Source organism: Drepanopeziza brunnea (assembly GCF_022702325.1).
Source record: "Drepanopeziza brunnea f. sp. 'multigermtubi' strain 214-2 chromosome Unknown ctg7, whole genome shotgun sequence".
In the NCBI taxonomy this organism is placed as follows: Eukaryota; Fungi; Ascomycota; class Leotiomycetes; order Helotiales; family Drepanopezizaceae; genus Drepanopeziza; species Drepanopeziza brunnea.
This window is the reverse complement of record NW_027094070.1, coordinates 791,155-811,848: the sequence shown is the minus strand read 5'-3', so window position 1 is coordinate 811,848 and position 20,694 is coordinate 791,155. Positions and strand designations below refer to the sequence as shown.

Genomic DNA, 20,694 nt, shown 5'->3' with positions numbered 1-20,694 from the left:
AAGTTCCGGAGAAGTTGTTGTCATTTTAGTTTCCATTTCGACGTTAGATTCCACTGCCCGGAATGTCTCCCTCCTAAGCATAACATCAGGGCGAAGCTGGCATAACTAGCCACGTGATACCGTGACGCACTACATGTAGCTAGTCAGCAGGAAGGTTATCTGCTCACGTCTTCCAACCGAGTCGTTCATCCGCTCTTTGCCAACCTTCTCTCCTTCTGCAATTAGTTACGACAACTCCTCCGCAGCTTAACTCGCCCTAAAGCACCATCATCATCCTCTTGTCTCCCTCTCCCTCTTCGTTTTTCCCATCTCTTTCAGCAGCTCAATGTCTGCTCGTCCACGCAAACGCCGTCGACGACCAGATCACATCTCCAAAAAGCTAGAGTATGGGCCCAAGGGCAAGGTGACCACGGGTGCCAATTCGGATGCCAGCGACAGAGGTGGACGAAGAAGGGAATGAGTGCCTAATTGCGAAGGCAGTCATGGATCCACAGGTATATCACACATCTGGAGTTGTTTATCCATGTCACTGGACAATAGATAATTGATCTCTGCAGAACCATTCCGCACCAGCAACGGCGAAACGACTTCCTTTCTCAACAGATTTCTCGGGATACCTTTACGGACTTTCGCACCCGAGAAGAACTGGGAAGGGGCACCCCCGCACGGAGCTGTCCTTATTTCGGCCCAGCAAATGTGTGTCTTCTTTGAGAAGGCAGAGAAGTGCAGTGCCGAGAGAAAAGAAGATGATAACGAGGAAAGACTTTGATTCCAAGTTTTCGTTTATGAACAAGCGGGTTAGAGCAAAGTCGCGGGAAGAACAAATAAGACATTGAAGATAAGAGGACGAGCATGCTAAGGACACAGACTACAAGCCTAGCCTCTGATAACGGTTAACAAATGTCTATCTTCTGAAAGCTTACGCTTGAGGCCTTGCTTGGATCGGAAGTTGAGGATATATTAGGTGATTTACTCTTCCAAATCATCATCTATCTACCCATCTACCCATCTCTATACCAACCTATCTATTTACATAGAAAACAACAAATACCCATCCCCCTACACGAGATTATCTTAAGCAGTAAAGAAAAGAAAAAAGAAGAAGAAAACGCCAATAAGGACGAAGAAGAAGAGAAAGGAAGAAGAGGAAGAAGAGGAAGTAAAGATACGATATAAAAAATTCTATTCTATTCTATTGATAAGTCTATCCTCTATATCATCGACAAAGCAGTCGAGACATGCTATCCTATAATACTCTATTCATTCTATGCTGTATCTGTTTTGCAAGCCTGCTGAGTCCGTAGAGACAAGAGATAGGGAGTGTGGTGGACCTCTACAAGGTGCGCTAGGGCGCACGGACCACCAATTGAGGTGTGTATATTACCTCGCATCACCTTTCCTACCTACATACCAACCTCCCCCATCCATTGACTGGGAGGGAGAGAAAAATTCGTTTTTCACCTGCCGGAAATACGCAGCCAGCTGGTCAACCACCCCCGAAGATAACCTGCCCATCTATGCATCTACTCCCTCATCCCATCAAGCTGAGTCTCCTCGCTTATTGCCTTACCCCCCTCTCCTCAACTACCTCTTCTTAAACATCTCTGTCATTGTCCTCTGCGGCCTCTTACCCACCGTCGGCAATTCCCCTCTCTCGTGCGCAGAATCCCTCGCAACGGCTTGAGGGCTGACCATGCCAGTCCGAGGGTCGATACGTCCCGCAGAGCCCGTTTGGTTGGCCTGGCGATTAAACTGTCCCGCCATGTTCCCCGAGTTTGCCCCACTCGTCTCGGGAATATCAGGCAAGTCATCGACAGCCCTCATGCCGGCTGCCTCTAGATCGTCGAGCAGGGTCCCGTCTTCCGCCATGCCGAACCTGCCACGGCCACGCCCGAAGAAGCGGTTGCGGTGGATCTTGTTCGATCCGGCCGTGCTCAGGACGTTACTGTTGCTTGACTCGTGCGTGGACATTCTGTCGAGGCCGTGACCTTCGCTCCCACGGTCGTGACTATGGCGGGTTGTCGAAGGGGGCTCGGTGGTAGTTATGCGGGGGGGAAGAACGATAGGCTTACGGTCTTCGTAGACGTCACCGAAATCAGCTCCGCTAGAGATGGCGGATACGCCGAGGGAGAAGTCGACACGCTTGCTCATCGCGCCGATAGATTCTCCGCGCTGGCGAGCCTGGGAATCCGCTCTGTTGCGAAGGATGGATGTGTGGCGTTGAGGCTGTTGAGGAGCAGTAGCATCAAAATGGGTCTCTCGCGCCAGAGAACCAGAACGCGGCCCAGGGTCGGAGGGGACGAGGGGGTCGTTGGCAGGGTTCTGCTCTTTATGGGGGTACGCGTCATACAAGTGCATGGGGAAATTTGCGTTAGCTCCCGCGAGTCGCATACGGGGTCCTTCCATCCCGACCTCGTTCATGGTGACCATCAGGGCGCAGATGAACTTGTTGCGGCGCTGCAAACGCAGGAGCTCGTTCTGCCAGTTGGACTTGTAGAAGAAGATGACGTTGAGCGTGATGGAGTGCGCTTCGTAGACCTCGCGGAGTTCGGTCAGGATGTTGTGTTGGTATTCCCTGTTTTCGGAGCCAACGAATTCGAGAAGGCGGGCGCGAAGGGTATCGATTTGGTCGATCGTGGTGCCGAACTTGACGGTGACGGGGACGGCTTCGGCGAGACCGCCGGAGCGGCGCTGATTGAGGATGAAGAGCGTGTTGAGGTAGGAGTTGGGCGCTTGCACGACGTGGCCTTCCATCTTCTTGAACTCGGTGTATAGCAAGGCGATCTCTTTGACGAAGTAGTCGTCTCCTTTCAGCTGGGACCCTGTGTTTCCATAGATAGTCACTCGGTCTCCGACATCGAAGGGGTGCTTGACGAAGACGAAGATGCAGGATTGCAGGAATTCCTGTGCGGTGGCCGAGAAGAGCCAGGAAAGAGCGAGGAGGGTCGAGCCCGCCGAGGTCAAAACCCCGGACGCGGAAGTCGAGATGATGGAAACTAACACAATGATGGTGATGATGAACACAATGAACATGAAGACGTCGTCGAGCTTAGAGACCACGGAGTCGAGATCCTTGAGCGAGGCCGTGATGGCTTTGCGCTCGCGGCCGATTTCGACGCAGACTGCTTCCAGTTCTTCCATGGAGATATCACCGTTGAGGTCCTTGTCGAACATGGAAAAGGCCGCAGTGGCTTCATCATCGTTGCCAAACGCGGGGCGAAGGTCCTCGGAAAGAACTGTTTCCGAGTCCTCCTGCGCAAAGGTGCGGTAAAGACGGCGAGCAAGGACTTGGGATCCGTTGGTGCTGTTCAGAAGTTGAAGGACACTGGAGTGGGTTAGCCGGGTACATGATGGAGGATGGGGGATGGGGGCCATGTCGTAAAGCATACACCTGATGGGGATGGGTACTAGACTTGACAGCATTACCCGTAAAATCCCCCGCCACCTTTCCTGCAACGTCTCCGACCCGGTTAAAGACCTGACGGGCATTCTTCTGGGCCTTATTGACATATTGCATTGGAGTTCGCGTTCCAGCATCCATTCCGGAACTATCAACCTCAAATTCCGAGTCCTCCATTGCAATCTTATCCTTGGAAAACACATACAGCTTGACCAAACTCGAAATCTGGAACTTGTTCACCTCGATGCGATCCGCGTATGTCCGGAGGTGGAAGCTAATGGCGATCAATTGAATGATGATCTTCTCGACAAAGTTCAGAGTCAGTCCGACAAGCAGTGTGATGAGGAGCTTGTTGACCGTTTTCTCCCATGGCCTGGTGCTCTTATCGCCGTTCAAGTGGTGGTTCTTCATGGTGGGCAGGAATGAGATCTCGACGGCCAGGGCCCAGAAGAAAAGGGTAGCTGGGACTTCGAGAGCCTTTCCTAGGTCTCTCCATTTCTTGCTGTTATTCGTGAAAGTGCTCGATATCAGACCCATTGGGTAAGGCAGAGACATTGCGATCAGCTACATGATGAGTTAGCTTTCAGAGTTGGGAGAATGGGACGTGATGAATGAGCTTTCAGAATTAGGAGAATGGGGGATTTTCTCACCCTGCCGAGCCATAGGTTCAGCCAGACAGTCATGAGCCAGATCCCAAACCAAGCCAGCTCCACACCTCCAACCGAAGCCCGGTCGAACTGGGCAAAACCCAAAGCAATCGGAATCGAGAGAATCGCCGCCACCGGCGCAATGTAAAAGAACCAGCGCACAAAGAACACTGATTGGTGAATTTTCTTGAATACTCTGGCGAACTTTGTAGTGGGGTGAGCAGGTGGTTTGTATATCTTCGTCTTTTCGTGTATCGGGGTGGTATCGATATCGAAATCGTCCACGGGTTCTGACGCATTTCTTGAGCGTGATCTAGCCATAGACTTCGATCGTCCTAGGTTGACGTCATTTTCCGAATTTGCTGCGTTGGAAACAACTCGTTCCGCTTGTAGCATTGCCAAGTCATCGTCTAAACGGCGAGCCTGGTCTCTTTGTGCTGATATGGACCTGGGAGAGTTGAGATCCGCAAGTTTCTGCCGGCCCGAGACATGGCTTGTGGTAGCTCGCAGGTGGTTCCGGTCGACTTCGTCCTCGGCTTCGTGGCCTCGCAATGTCCCATCTTCGTCCGACGAGCGATCGGTGTCGATGGTGGCCGGTCGATTGAGGGCGAAGGCCGGGGAAGAATATTGCTCCTTCTCGTTGTTAGGCGTCGACATGGTGATTTTGTTTGTGTCTTCTCTTTCGTGGATTCGGTAAGTTGGGGGGTGTTTTTCTTCTTCCCTCTTCTCGAATATGAGATAGCCGTGGTAGGGATAGGGTCACAGGCTGGAAAGCGAGTGTCGTGTCAAAGCTGACGATTCGAGGAAGAATGGAAGAAGAAAACAGGTGTCGACGAAGTTGGACATTCAGGAATATGGATGGAGAGGAGAATTGAGTTCCGGTGTGGTCTTAGCATGGCCTCGCTAATCACACTCCGTCCCTTCCTTCTATCGACAATTAATGGATAACTGGATATCCCTAATATCCGTATCTGATTGGCTGATTGGCTGATTGGCTGATTGGCTGATTGGCCAACATGCGTCGCTCGTCGTTGCTTCTCCCTTACATACTTTCAAAGAAGAGTTCCAGCAATGAAGAAGAACTGCCCAGCCCTCTTTTATCGCCCCCCCTGTCCGGCCCCTGAATTGAATCGAATTGATAAGCGTCCGTTGTGCTACTCGATCGCCGGAACGGAACGGACGGCGGTTAGAAAAGCCGTGTAAGGATTGGCTGACACGTGATGTAGGCATGCACCCTGCATGTGATTCAAGGGGTGCACTTGTGTACATGGTGGTTGTTTCACTTCGTCCGTGTCGTGGGCAGCGGCTGTTCGTTTATATTCATTTATATTTATATTCATTTATATCTTTACATCTGGATAACTAGATCTCCGGGACTTCCGGGACTTTCAATTCCAATTCTCCTTTCCCTCGGGATGGATATTTTCCTAGCTCTGGCTCTGGCTCTGGCTCTTGGCTCTGGCTCTGGCTCTAGCTCTAGCTCTAGCTCTAGCTCTAGCTCTAGCTCTAGCTCTAGCTCTAGCTCTAATCGTACCCCTGGTCGGAGTACTAGTCAGAGGCAGGAATGCGGTTCCTAGTACCCTTCAGTAATACGGTCAATTTTCAGTAATACGGTCAATTTTTTCGTGATTTTTCTTCTAACATATATATCTATTACAATTTTTAATAGAAAAATTAATTTTAAAATATAATATAATTCTTTAATAATAGAATTATTTTAATACAGAATTTGAAAGTTAATAAGATTTTAAATCGCGATTATATTTATATATTAACCTCGTCGGCGCTGTTCAAATAACTTTCAATTAAGTGAACTACTGAATAACTAAGCAACTACAAATAATTACATGTAACCTTTTAAAAAATCGTAATCGCCAGCTTCGAATCTTTATTCTGCCTTATTTTCAATAGCTTAACGCAATAATAACTCGATCGGTTTCTGCGTATTCGCCGTACTTTTTAAAATTTTAAAGTGCGCCGACCATTCTAAAAGCCTCGCATTTTTACTCAAATAGCCGCTCATTTCATTACAACCTTTAACCGATCGATCTATTATTGCTTTAAGCTATTAAAACTGAAAAAGAATATAAATTAAAAGCTATCAATTATTATTTTTTAAAAGGTTACTTATAATTATTTGTAGTTGCTTAATTATTTAATTATTTACTTAATTAAAAATTATTTAAATACCGCCGACGAGGTTAATATACACATATAATCGCGTTTTAAAATCCTACTAGCTTCTAAATTTTTTCTTAGAGTAGGTTTATTCTCAAAGAATAATATTATATTTTAAAAATAATTTTTCTATTAAAAGTTGTAATAGATATATATATTAAAAGAAGAATCACGAAAAAGTTGACCGTATTACTGAAAATTGACCGTATTACTGAAGGGTACTAGGAACCGCATTCCTGCCTCTGACTAGTACTCCGACCAGGGGTACGATTAGCTCTTGGCTCTAGGACTCTGGCTCTGGCTCTGGCTCTGTGGCTCTGACTCTGGCTTTGGCTCTGGCTCTGGCTCCGGCTCTGGCTCAGCCCTCCTGTGCCGTGCCGTGCCATTATAGCTGGTCCCTGTTCTCTCTGAGCTCCAAGTGCTGAGCTGGGACGGATATCCGAGTCAGTAGTGAATCGTTCACCCGATCAGCTTGATTTATCGGGCCGTTGATATTTATCGTCTCGCATTGCATTGTTCGTCTGCATACTCCGTACGAAACATATTTCTTGATTACATTTAGCTGACTGATCTCTTCTACGCTCGACAGTTTTCCATCCATCATCTGATAATCAATCATTTCTTTGCCCGTATCAGAAGCTTTAAGAGGCATATGTACTCTAGCCCACGTGATCCCTCCAACCCTCCGCCGTCTACGGTGATTCCTCTCCCTCGGTGCGTTAACGTTTTCTCTTTTTTCCCCATCGGATCTCTCAACTCGCCACTCCCACATTCAGCGCATCTCATGCTCCGTACACACCCTTCAACGCTTTTGTTGCACATCGCATTCCATCCCAAGGCTTGGCTCAAGCCATCCGCTTGGCATCGCGATCCGTGGAAATATAGGTACCAGGTCACGTGGCTTAACTAGGTATGCCGGCCCAGGCATCAGCATATACCGGTAGCTCTCCCTCGGCTCGTACAGTTGAGCCTCTTCAGACTTCACGAATACAATTGGTACCACCCTATACTCGTACTTCTCACTCGGTACCTGTGACACCGACAGCTACCGTTCGCATACTCTCGTACTCTTGCTTGAAAAGCTACCTGTAGTCTACAGTTTCGTTCTCCCCTTGTTAGGTGTTAGGTGTTAGGTGCCTATGAAATGGGTATCCTCAACAGAAAAGGTACCTACTAGGTAGGTACCGGTAGATAAGCGAGAGCCAATGTCATCATCACGTGCACCGATTTCTTATATCTACGCTCTCGGGAAATCTCGAGGGCGTGAAAGTCGACTGGTGTACCATTTGTTGTACTTTGATCATCAATAGGTATGTATGCCGTTTTGAAGAGAACAAGAGAGAGTTACAAGGTTGCAGCTGGTCTGCCAGGTGCAACATCCGTACATATATCGTTGCACGTGGTGTTGTGTGGGCTATCCCGCACCAGATCTCTTTTCTCTCTCCACCTACCTTCTTCCATCAACGTGCTGCTTGCTCCCAGCACATTCCCGCCAGAGCCGTCCCTCTACGGAGAGAGCGCTGCCCGGATCCGGACACTCTGAGTTTCCAGGAGGCAGAGCGATTTCAGCTTACCATTGCAGAAACGATCGCAGAGACTTCGCCGTTCAGGAAGTACAACATCATCTTGGATGAGCTGAAGAGAGAGGCGATGCACCATCGTGAGTACCCTCCACGCATCTCCTTCTCTATCTCTGATTTCAGGGTTTTCTTAGCCTTTCCCACGTCTATACCCATCTATCAGTACTGAGACGAGATACCAGACGCCCAATCCCCCTCCTCCCCCCCCACAATAATCGGACTAGAAAATGCCTCCGACTGCGTGGTGCAGTCTAGAATTGTGTCTGGAAGAAGAACAAACGAGGAAGAAGGTCTGGCTTCTCGCCCGACCCTATCTCTGTCGCGAGAAACCCAGACATCGACGGGGCCGGCCAAGAAGCGCCACTACCGTTGTCGGCGCCTGTCGACGCTCGACATGAAGCGTTCTTTATCCACGCACAGATTACTCGCAGTGCTATCTTTCAAATCAAGCATTGAATAGCACGGCCCCTTCATACGGCGATATCCTGGACGACTTTGGGATGCTTAGGACGCAGCGCGAGCCGATGGGCTGGTCTGAGTTTGATTTCTGCGTGAGTGGCCCGGCTAACTGAATCTCGTAATACACACGATGCGTGCGCCACTTGCTGGAACCGACAGGCGCTTAATTGGCTCGACGGAATTGGAACAGATCTTGGATCGGATTTCTTACCGCTCAATAAAGATAACTGATGCTGTATTCGGCATCTCTCCATGTGGCCTTGGCCCAGGCCCCCTAGTCCCTTTTCCGAGGTTTCTTTTCCGAGACTTGAAATGGTGATCGGCCTGGGGGGGGATTGACATGCAGCAAAGTACCTACCAAAAAGCTTCACCCCGTCCGATTGGGCAAAGATCGAATTGTTGCCAAGTTTATTGACGTTGCTTGTGCTTTCACAGACGATTCATAAGATGATGCATTTTCTCATACGGAGATAGACGAATAGACATTTGATTAGCCTCGTACATTGAAAATAAAGCTATCAGCATTTTTAGGAACGACACTGGTGCATATCACCACACTTTCCATAGTCATAACTCCCTAGGTGGTATCTACGGAACTGCCGCCAAGCGAAGAAGCTTCGTCTTTCAAGAAGCAGATAAAAATCTCCCGAGCCCAGGTCAACTTGGCCACGAATAGAGTACCGAGTAAAGAAGCCCTCTCACTATTGACGAGCTGGTACGATTTTGCGTAACGGAATTGCGTAGTGGGTTATCGTAATCTATTCGTTATCCGAAACCGAGTACGTCGATTATACATTTTATCAGCTCAACGTCTTCGCGTCACGAATTGAATAGATGTTGAGCAAACTCATCCCATGAAGAAACGCTTCCTCGGATTTAGTTTAAGAACCAGATCTACATATACAACGCCGACCTGCCTCTCACCTAACAATATCTATTGGACATCTTCCAACGATACGACGTCCATGTTTTCTACGGGGATCCGTACGCGCTGAAGCTGCTCGGAGAGAGTAAATATGGAATACGGGCCCTGGCGGCACTGGAGGTCGTAATGTTCCGGGGCTCTGCTTGTCCAGATGAGCTTGGTTGACCCGCTAGTGCAGAACGGCGTCAATCTCGTCAGTCACTGTAGGACGTGAGTCAATTGCGAACCGCAACGGTTTATGTTTGCTGAATCCCCCTATTAGTATAAAGAAAGGCCGACTCGTGACATCAGCACGAGACCCTCCAGATCTCGCTTGGGACTATGTTCGTCTTCCGCCAGCACTTAAGCTGTTGATACGCTTTGAGCCCAGGGGTGCGAATGCCTACGAACTAGCTGGGCTTGAGGGACTGCCGTCAAACAGGCTGTATGGCTCCTATGCCACCAAGGACCTGTTCACCCTATATCTCACGATACTCGATGCATGGAAGTATCTGGCTAGATTGGATGACACAGTCGTATTGATAATCGGAGCGAAAGTCATGCCTATTAAATTCGATCAGTACGACCGTGATAGCAAGTACGTGTCCGAAGCAGTTACATTTGGTATTAGCAAAGCTCGAATCGGAATGGCGATCAGATTATGTTAATGCTTCCCCTTTTATTGGCTGAAGCCAATAAGCTGCTGATGCCAGCCTATGCTGAGCTAGGTTCAGATATAATCATGATGTTGCCCCATGACACGGGATATACACGGACAGGCAAAAGGTAGCCTTATCCGGCCTGCCTTCTACCGCGAAGTTCATGCCCGGATCGAGGAGATATTCGATAATGCGGAAGCACCGTCCCGGGAACTGTGCCTTATCAAGCTATAACTATGCTGATTCCTACACGCTGAAATCAGGAAGGTTCTCCTCTCTTCGACTTCCATCCTACTCGAAGACACAACCGATCTGCTCTCAATTGGCGTCGATTCCCTACAAGCAATACAAATCGGTTCTACAATCGGCAAGAACATCAATATTTCTGGGCAGCCTCTGACTTCAAATATTATCTTCGACTTTATCTCTATCCCATCGCTCGCCAGCGAACTATATCGCTACCGAATAAGTGGTATGTCACCGGCCAAATCCACGAGATCCCAAATGCAAGACCTCGTGGTACTTCATCTCCGATGCACACTATCCTGTCGAAGTCGAGGCTGCAAAATAGGGCCAATGCATCGCAAGTTACAAACAACCCTTCCATAGCTGACCAACACGTGTGTGGACCGAAAATACAAGTTCTTACCGGGGCGACTGGATCTCTCGGAGTACGTCTCGCATCGAATCTTGCTCCTAGACACGATATATCGAGGATCCATTGCCTTTTTTCTGTGCTCAGACCGCATTGCAAGCACGGCTTCGAGTTACTAGCTCTCTGCGTGAGCGATGCTATTTATTATAGTACTAGCCAACTCCTAATGCAGAAAACCCCTTTTCGCACCAAAACTAAGGGCCAACACTTCGAGGGGGGGAAATCAACCTCAGCTGGAGCTTATTAATTTTGTTAATTTTGTCTTCGGGAACTAGTTGATTACACCGTCCAGCTTAGATCTGCTTCGTGAATAGATCTAGATGCAAAAGATAAAAGCGGAAGTCGCTCCTTTTCTCAGGAGTTCTTCTTCTAAAGCTAGACGAAAGCCAACTTTCTACACCTCTGCTCTGATTGACTCTCTTAAACACTCGTATCAGATAAAATCATCTTATGGTATTGAGCTATTCCCTTTCATTAAATACTTTCTAGATTTCGTTTCCCAGTTGTACACAGTTCAAGCTGTTTAACGTACGAGTTCTGACGCGAAATAAGAGTCTATGCATTCATTACATTATTAGCCGTTGGAGGTGACTGTACCACATCTTTCCGCGCGACTCTCGCAACAAGCTCGTCGCCATCCCGGCGCGTTCCAGTTCCCGTTCCCGTTCCCGTTCCAGTTCCAGTTCCAATTCCAGACGCCATGGATGGGTGATATCCGCGATCGCCTGTCCATCCCTCCCACCCTGAGGACACGGGCTTTGGTACCGTGGTTCGGCGCAGCCGCTATACAGACGTGCGGCGTCGTCACGAGTTGGGATTGCGCGTACCCCGTTTTCGGCGCGGAGTCGAGCCGACGCGGGAAGGGCTCTCGGCAGGCACGAAGCCGAGCCGCCTCTTGGGAGCCGCGACTGCGCTGACCGGCTTCGCGCAAGAGGGTGAAAGGTCGCGCGGGCTCGGGCCTCGTCGCTTTCCGGCAGGGTCGGCTCGGGCTCGGATTGTGTGGCCCGGCGATACAGTCAATATGGGTTCTTACAGTAGGTAGCTGGCTGAGTGCCCCCAGGTTGGAGCTGACGGGCTGTGGTCATCGGTGTGCTGCTTTCGGCGGCGATCGCGTCGTATGGGTCGGTGTCTGTGCCGAGATTGTGCTTCCTGAGGGCGGCCGGAACGCAACAGAGGCCACGCTCGCTCGCTGACGATCTCGCCAGGCTCGATCATAGCATAGGCACCATGCCGCCACTCGACGAAATCTCCGCTCTTCCGGCCCCCAGTCGCTATAGCGCGGCCGCGACGGTCTCGGAAAGAAGCCGAGGCGGCGGTCACGAAATACTATCCAGCATCCGTCTCGCGACCTGCTCCCGGCACTCCGTCGCGCCGGCCTGGGATTTTTTCGGGACCCCGCCCACGGGAAATAGCTAGGTATCCCTCCCTTCCCGAAGAAGCTGACCCGGACCCGGTGGTCGACCCGCCGGCGGATCGAACTGCGGGAGTTCTTCGCAGGTAAAATGCGACAGCGACCTGCCAAAGAAAGGGGGGGGGGGGGGGGGGGGGGGGGGGGGGGCTCGCTTACGATATCGCGTACGCTCCCGCTCCCGCTCCCGCTTCCGTCCCTGGCTGCCGCCCGCCTGCCTCACCTCTCGACCCGGCTCTGCTCGTGAACAAAAGTTTGAAAGACGGCTCCTCCTTTACAAGCCAGGCTTTCCTCCGCAGCTCTCTCCGATCGATGGTCGACGAGCAATTTCAAAAGGGACGAGAGACGTACCTCACGTTTCACATTATGTTCTGTACAACGCCCGTAATTAATAACCATTAATTAATCCGTTTTTTCTTCCCCGGTTCCCCCCGCCCCCCACCCCCCCCCCCCCCTCCTTTTCCTCCCCACGGTAACATCTCCGCCGCAGAAGTGAACCGTGAAATAAGCGAGCAGTAGTAAAATGTTTGTGTTTATGCTCTCAAAAGAGGAAGCGGGCTACAACCTTCAATGCCTTGAAAGGCTATCGGTAAGATACAAGATAAAGGTCTTTGGTCAGTTTAGGCTATATTACAATGGTAATTTCCCAGAGTCAAAGGTCTTCAGCAACGATCGATTGCTTAGAAGTCATTTTCTCTTTATATAACTGCCTTTCACCGCTTGCTACTCTACGGCTACGCTACGCTTCTAGCCACTTAAGAGGCCCTTTTCTGCTATACTAGACCTTCTTGATATTGCACGAGGATTATACTAACAATCGATCAAAGCTACAAGCACTTATAAACACTCTCTTTACTTAAATAACTACGACTCTTCAAGCGAATACTCTTCGTCTTTTAATACGATAAGCAACTTATTAAACAATTACCTTTTTATTATAAAAACCTTATCACTCTTTTTAAACTATCGAGTCTTAAAGTCACTTGAACGACTAATTATAATAGCTTTTAGCGCTAAAGAAGCGACGGAATTAAAGATTTTATTAAACAAAGCTATAGCAGACGAACAAAGAGCGGAAGAGCTTTATTAGATCACTTTAACTAGAGCTTCCGCTCTTCTCGCTATTTTTATTACGGTAGAAATTACCGCGGACGATAACGAAGGCAAGTTAACCGAAGTAGTTAAAGCTATACTCTTTCGTTTTGATACTATCGATCGGTCGTATTTAATTTAGATCTTCTTCGGCAAATTCAAGCCTGTGAACTTGTTTAAACTAACTTTTAAAGCTTCTATTAAGTACGAAGAAAAAGAGGTAATTGACTTAAAAGAGAATAAGGTCAAAAAGCAAAAACTAGCTAAGAAACTAAAGGATTTCGGCAATACCTTTTTAATCTAGTCTAAAAGGTTTTTTAAGTTCTCGGATATCGATTCTAGCTTTTATAAGGTTGAGTTTCTTAACGTACGGTACGCTTAATCGGACTTCTATAATGAAGTTTTGCAGCTAGTATACATATACGATTAGATTAAAGCCGTACTTCTTATAGCAATGTATGGTGACAGATAGCGTATACCTAGGTAGGTGGAGCAGATCAAGGTCTAAGAGATGGCGATAAAAGTGTCTGATCTATTCAAGGGAGCACGGGAGCAACTGTAGATATGTACATGTATGGTACGTGGCCTTTAAGGAGCTTGGCAGCACGTGAGGAGCACGTGGGGCAAGGACCACACTGTGCAACACAATGTCTTATTATACGAAGCTCATTAATACGAACTCCTTTTATATTGCTTTTAAGTGAGAACTTCTTAAGAGATTCATCATGTCGTTTTATAAGAGCTACGTCCGCATAAGCTTATAGCTCTCTTTTCGATCTTTTATTGTTAATAATCAAAAAGAAAGATATAGAAGTACTCGAGGTAGTAATAGACTAAGTCTTAAGCTTTTCGACCCGGTTATAAACAACCCGTTTGTAGCTTGTGAAAACGATAGCAAACCTTAAGGTTGCAAAAACCTTAAGTGCAAAAGATCTTACAAGTCTTAAAGAGAGACTACGATTAAAAAATAAAGTTTTAAAGCAAAAGATTAAAAGATTACGTTAGCAATAGAAAGTCAAAGAACAGTTAGTTTAACTTTAGCTAATTTCATACAACGTTTCTTTTGCGTTCTTGCTTTTATTCGTTTAAATACTCTTTTTAAATACTTGATCTACGATTCTTTTATGCTCTTTTTAATCAAATCCCTTTCTTTTTTCGTACTTGAAGCTTAAAACGAGCTTTTAAAACCTTGCTTAAAAGCCTTACGATATTACGTAATCTTTATCTTACGCTACAGCGCTTTATTAAGCTATACGGGTCTACGAGACATTTAAATACTCGCTTTTAATTACAATTCGATAAAAGAAAAAGACGCTTTCGCTATTTTCGCAAAACGAATTAAAGACGATCTTTAAAAACTACGAGTCGAGAAGTGTAGCAATACTCTTCTCTTTATTTGCTTTTTTTAAGGCTTCCACTTAAAATCCGATAGTAGCTTACGTTAAATTACCGACCTTTCTTCTTTTCTTAAGACTTTAATCAACGACGATATACCTTTCGAATTCGGAACTTTTAAATACATTAAGATCAAAGAGATCTTACAATCGATAGTTCAAGCTGGCCGAAGAGCTTTTATAATAAAAAAAGACATAGCCGACGCTTTTCGCAATATACTTATAGCTTTTAATGATTAGTAGTTATTAAAGTACGAATTTTTAAGCTAATATTATAAACACCGCTGCTTTCTTTTCGGTCTTAAGACGTTCCTTTTCTTCTTTAACCTTTTTAAAAAAAGATTCTATTAGATATTGATCTTTTATTTTGATTAAAAGCGCTTTTTCTACTATTTAAATGACTTTATTTAAGTGTTTAGCGCAGCAGAAGCTATTTTTAATAAGCTCGTAAGATTTATTATTTGCTACGATAAGTTATGCTTGCTTTTAAGAGTTTTAAAAAAGGATTTAAAGAACGAGCAAAGAACCGAGATCGCTATACTTAGCTATTAAGTGAACTCTAACACTTTTTACTTAAGCTTATTATTAAAAAAACTAAAAAAAGCATTGCGCTTGACCTTTAGTTTCTTAGCCTATTATTTTATTACATTAAAAGCAGCTCGCGAGCTCTTTAGCTTTTTATTTTAATATGCTTTTGCGGTATAATTAAATTAAGTATTTTGCAAGCAATTATAGTTCTTTATCGCTACTTTTTTATTAAATACTTCTTTCTTTTTGAAATCAAGAATCCTTTTTACTATTCGTGCTAATATCGTATAATAAAACACTTTAATAACAAACTTTAATAGCGTTACTTTTTTTTACGAATCACGAATTTAAAACTTCTTTTATACCGACGCATATAGTTTCGGCTTAAAAAGATTCTATTTCTTATACCTTTTCGAAATCCTTTAAAAACATATTATTAACAAGATCACTTTTAATACTACTTTTGCTTTTCAAACCTTTTTTAACGTTAAAACTCTATTCGATATTAATATTTACGAAATGAAAGCGGTCTTAACTGTATTAAAGTTATAAAGAACTAAATGGATTAGTTAATATCTATTAATTTATATCGACAACTTTATCACTTTCTTAAGCTTTTAAAAACAATCTTTAGCTAGCCTTGCTAACGTTAACTTCCGAATATTAATTTTACTCGCTATAAAACACAACATTAAGCTAAAAGCAAAATAGATTCTTAAAAAAGAAAATAAATTAGCCGACGCACTTTTACGTTTTAATTAAGAAAAAGTTATTAATATATGCTTAAATTTATAAGACTTCTTAACTTTAAAAAACCTTTAAAAGATTAGCATATTGCTTTAAGAAAAAAAGTTACGGAACAATATGCGAAGTTTATCTATTACGGATTAAACCTTGCATTACGAAAAACTTACAACTTTATAAAGAAAGCATATACTTATTAATATAGCTTGAATAGCCTTACTCTTTTCTTCGTATAAAAACGAGCTTTAAAAGAATACTTAACGGCAAAAAGACAAGGCTATAGCATCGATAGAATGCTAGCACGCTGCAAAGCAAAGACTTTGCGCTAATATAAAGCTTATTTACGATCAATCCATATCGATCGAAGCTTAAACGTAAGTGTTTTCGATAGTCTACGGGTCTTACGGATCTTTAACGGAATCAAAAGATGCAATATCGAGATCGAAAAAATCAAAGCAGCCTTTTTACTTGAATTAATAATAAAGAAACTCTTCTTAAAAACTCTAACTTTCTTGTTTTAAACAAAAACAAAGAAACTCTCCGACGAGCAAATTAATAAGCTTAATTAAGAAGCTGCGGCTAAACTAGCATACGGAGGCTAGCTAAAAAGCGAGGAATTCACGTACGATACTTTCGACTTAAAAGACGCAAAAATTTTCGAAGCTATTAAACTTACAAAAAGAGATATCACTTTTAAAGACAACTACGAGCATTTAATCATTCGCTTAAAAAGAAGCAAAACTAACTTTAATAACGATGGTGTAGATATAATTGTAGCGGCAACTAAGGCTATTACGTGTGCTGTAGCGGCCTTACGAGACTTATTCAAATACGACCCTTAACTTTCGAATGCTTTTTGTTTTCGCCGCATTACAAAAGCCTTTATTGTCGGTATATCTATATCGACCTTAGCTAGTAGTAGTAGTAGTTGGGGAGCTCACCCGTGAACCAGGGTTCACGGGCCACTTGGCATGCCTCGCTTAGCATGTTAGCAGTCAAGGGACTCCCAACTTGACAAGTAAACCTATTAGCTAGCTAGTGCACGTGATTCCTTTTAATCATATAAAAGGAATCAGCTCCTTTGAGCCTTGGGGAGCAGACAGAATTCAGATACTTTATCAACCGAGTGTTTTGCAATTGCAAGTACTTTGACGACCTTACGAAGTTACGAATATATTCTTAATCGCTTGTGTTGGATTGCTTCTAAGCGATTAAGAATATATTCGTAACTTCGTAAGGTCGTTAAAGTACTTGCAATTGCAAAACACTCGATTGATAAGGTATCTGAATTCTGTCTGCTCCTTAAAGCTCAAAGGAGCTGATTCCTTTTATATGATTAGAAGGAATTACGTGCATTAGCTAACTAATAAGCTTACTTGTTAAGTTAAGGGTCTTTTAACTGCTGACATGCTAAGCGAGGCATGCTAAGTGACTCGTAAACTATAATTCACGAGTAAGCTTTCTTCAACTACTACTACTAGCTAGCTAAGGTCGATATAAAGATACCGACACCGGCAACTCTTTTTTTAGCAAGCAATGCTTTGCTAACTATTATATCGACCGAAAAAAAAAAAGAAAGTGATTAAATAAAAGAAAAACAATCTCATTTTATTAAAACTCATTTTTCTTTTTCTTATAACGGCCTTTTTACTTATCCGTTTACTTGCACCTTTAAGGTATTAGTTAAAACTAGCTCTTGCAAAGAGGTATTAGCTTCGATTTTAGTTATAGCGTTAGCAAGGTTAGATTTGCTTTCGATTTAACGTACTTTAAAGAGCTCTTGCTTTTCGTATGACTTTCGAATAGCTATAATATCGATTATAAAGCGCTTCTCTTTAATAATTCTTAGCTTTATTATACACTCGTAAAGCGAGTAAAAGTCAGTACACATAATTATAAAGAAATTAAAGATCTTTAACTAAGCTGTGATTTAAGTAAAGGTCGTCGACATAATAATAGCAGCTAGCTATATTAATACTTAAAGATATAGCGTATAGCTTAAAAGCTAATACTGCTTTTATCACTCTCTTGCACTTTTGTGACACTTAATAAAAGATATTACTCGTTAAAATAAATTCGTTTTCATTTACGTAAGCTTTATTGCTAAAGATAGTGTAGAAGCACTTAAAAAGATGTGCCGTATAAAAGCCTGGCTCTGAAGCTAAACCTCATAGTCTCTTAAAGGAAGTGCTAAAAAAGATAAGTGGAAAGCTCGTTAATTGTTCTAGCTAAAAGATATGTGCCCTTTTATAAAAGATAGGTCCGTTTAGTGTGGCTTTAGTAGCTATAGCAAGTACCTTATTAAGCAAGGTGTTTATATCCGTCCTTTTATAAAATAAGTAAGCGCCTTCGCTTATTATTAAGCAAAAAAAGAAAAAAGAAAAGGGTATAAAAGAAAGAAAAATCTAATGTATAAAAAAAAAAGGGAGTATTTTATTTTTAAACTTTAAACATTTAAACTACGCTTTAGCAGCTTCTTTATAGTCTTTTTTCGTGCTTACGTCTTTAACTCTTTCGTTTTTCTTAAATTAAAAAAGTCTTTTTCTTTTAGTAAAGCTAACATTAAACGATGACGTGCTAGCAGCAGCATTCTTAAAAGTAAAAGAGCGCGTGTCGTTCTTGCGCTTGTTATTAATAGCATCGTTGATAAATGTGAACTTAGCCGACGGAAAATCAACGAAGCTAGAATAAGGTTTAAAGCTATTAATTAAGTCGTTTTCGTCTTTAAGCAAATTATTTAAAGCTTTTATAACCTTATCGAATGCGCGGTTTAAAAATTCCGATTAAAAAGACGATGCTTTAAAGTCGTCGATTTAGCTCGTGAACCGTAGTTCACGAATGGATTTCGTACTTTTTAAATTGATCTTTACACTTGAATCGAAGTCGTTAAAAAACAATTCAATCGGTCGCATGCTTTTCTTAAAATCCTTTAACTTATCGGCGTTTATAAAGTCGTTAGCTTAGCGGCTTTTGCTTTTAAAAAAGGACTTAGCTCCGTAAGTTTTAGCTTTAGCATTTAAAATAATAATAAATCTTTTTTTAAATGCCGAAAACAACTTCTTCTTATGCTTAATAAAGTGTTCTTAAAACTAAGTCCGAAATATAATAAAGATAGCGATCAATTCTTTTACTACTCGAAGTTCGTTTTAGTTTATTTTTCTAATTAAAGCTTTCGATACGTAACTGACGTAGTTCAGCTAAATTATAACGGCGAAAAGCTAGCTTAATTTATTAATAACTCTTTACCGAAAGATTAGCGGCATGCGTTTTAAGACGATCGTGTAAGCGTACTTTGCAAAACTGATTTTATTTTTTAAAGTATTATCGTTTAGCAAAGCGGTATAATTATTAAAGAAAACCGCTTATTTGTAAAAAGAATTCTAAAAAGCGTTTATATTTAAGAAAACACTTTGTTTCGTAATAACGAATATAAAAGTAGCGAGATCGTTAATTATAACGAAAGGTTAGCGTAGCGCAATGTTTTTAAAAGCATTTAAAGTCTTCGACTTAAGTTTAAAAGCTTTTTATTTAATAGTTTTTCTAAAGGTTGTATCGTAAGTGTAGCTCTTAAGCTAAATAGCTAAGCTTCCGATCTAGCTCTTTACGCCGTAAAGCATTAAATAATAATTTAAAACTCTATTTTTTACTCGTGAACTACGGTTTACGAATCGTTTAATATTAGCGTCGTACTTAATCGCAATCACTCGAGCATTATTATTATATTTAAAAAGCTAAAAAGGTTTTAAGTAAGCAATAAGCTTATATGTCGGAATACAACGGCCTTTACAAGCATGCAGCGGATAGGAATGGAAGGAACGATAAGGATAATAATGGACTTAGCACGTGAAGGTGGCACGTGCACCCGCGGTCCCTTTAAAGGACCGCCACTACTAGTATAACAATACTAAACATCTACAACACAACTAATACTTAAACCGATAGTACTATCAAACACTTGTGTATCAACACTAATTAATAGTTAAATAAACCACAGATTCGCAAGGTCTAGAAGAGATAAGATTAAGTCTAAAGAGTTTTTATTAACTTCGCTTTTCATTTTGTACTAACGATACTTACTATCGGTTTTTCGGCTAAGAATCGAAAATCGAACAACTTTTTACAAGAATCGATTGCGTCTATTACGCGCGAGAAAGATCTAAGAAGCGGACAACTCTTTGCGAGCACGATTCTTACTTTTTTCAAAGAACTGTTTCTTTAGCTAACAAGCTAGCAGATCTACTACTACACCTTCTTACCTTCAACTATTACGAATTCCTTCTTTCACACACGAATTCGCTGCTAATATGTCCGTCTATTCGGCCATACCGAACGTATCAGCTAGACTTATACTATTAAGATTAAAATGTTAGATCAACCCTTTTACTTAAGGATATAACTTTGACCTTATTGACCCCGCTTAAGTTATAAACCCTTTTACAATCAATAGCTATATCGCTATATATTTAAAAAGCTATAAAAACACGTACAATAGCAAGCAAAGAGAGTCTTTTTTCGAAATCTTTTTATAAGATTTTAATAGATAAACGACTAAGATATAAAGACACGCTTACCGATCGATCTGCCGCTAGCTCCGAAAACACTTCGTAATAAGTAAAATATAGATCAAACTAGCTAAAAGTATCTTTTAAGTATCAATCTTCTACGCTTTAAGCTAAAAAGACGAGCTAAAGCTATAGACTTTTATTTATAAAGATACTAAAAACAAGATCATCGCGGAACAAAAAGTTAAAGAAGCTAAGAAAATAGCACTTAAGCAAAAGCAGCACGTTAAAAATAAAGTAATAACGGTATTTACTATTACGCCGGCGGCACTTGCACTTGCTATTACACTTGCAATCGAGCTTACAATTAAACTTGCAATCGACCTTACAACTGAATCTATAATCGAATAAAAAGGATTAATTACAAGTATTAACCGCACTTTATTAAGTGACTTTTTTAATACTCGAGGCCTCGCTATTCTGCTAACTATACGTCTTTTCTCGACTTCGATACTAACTTTTAATAAAGAAATCAATACTAAAT

General features: G+C 43.0%; 2 protein-coding genes across 2 annotated transcripts; one reads left to right on the top strand and one right to left on the bottom strand.

Annotated features, from left to right (window-relative positions):
- Positions 1–325: 325 nt before the first annotated feature.
- L3040_004704 (uncharacterized protein) lies at positions 326–769 on the top strand (the record flags this gene model as incomplete). Its single annotated transcript, XM_066156304.1, has 3 exons — positions 326–384; positions 481–494; positions 558–769. 3 exons carry the CDS (start codon positions 326–328, stop codon positions 767–769), a joined length of 285 nt encoding a protein of 94 aa, XP_066011720.1.
- An 815-nt stretch (positions 770–1,584) lies between these two features.
- On the bottom strand, positions 1,585–4,704 carry L3040_004703 (uncharacterized protein; the record flags this gene model as incomplete). Its single annotated transcript, XM_007291161.1, has 3 exons — positions 1,585–3,325; positions 3,390–3,964; positions 4,051–4,704. 3 exons carry the CDS (start codon positions 4,702–4,704, stop codon positions 1,585–1,587), a joined length of 2,970 nt encoding a protein of 989 aa, XP_007291223.1.
- Positions 4,705–20,694: the final 15,990 nt, after the last annotated feature.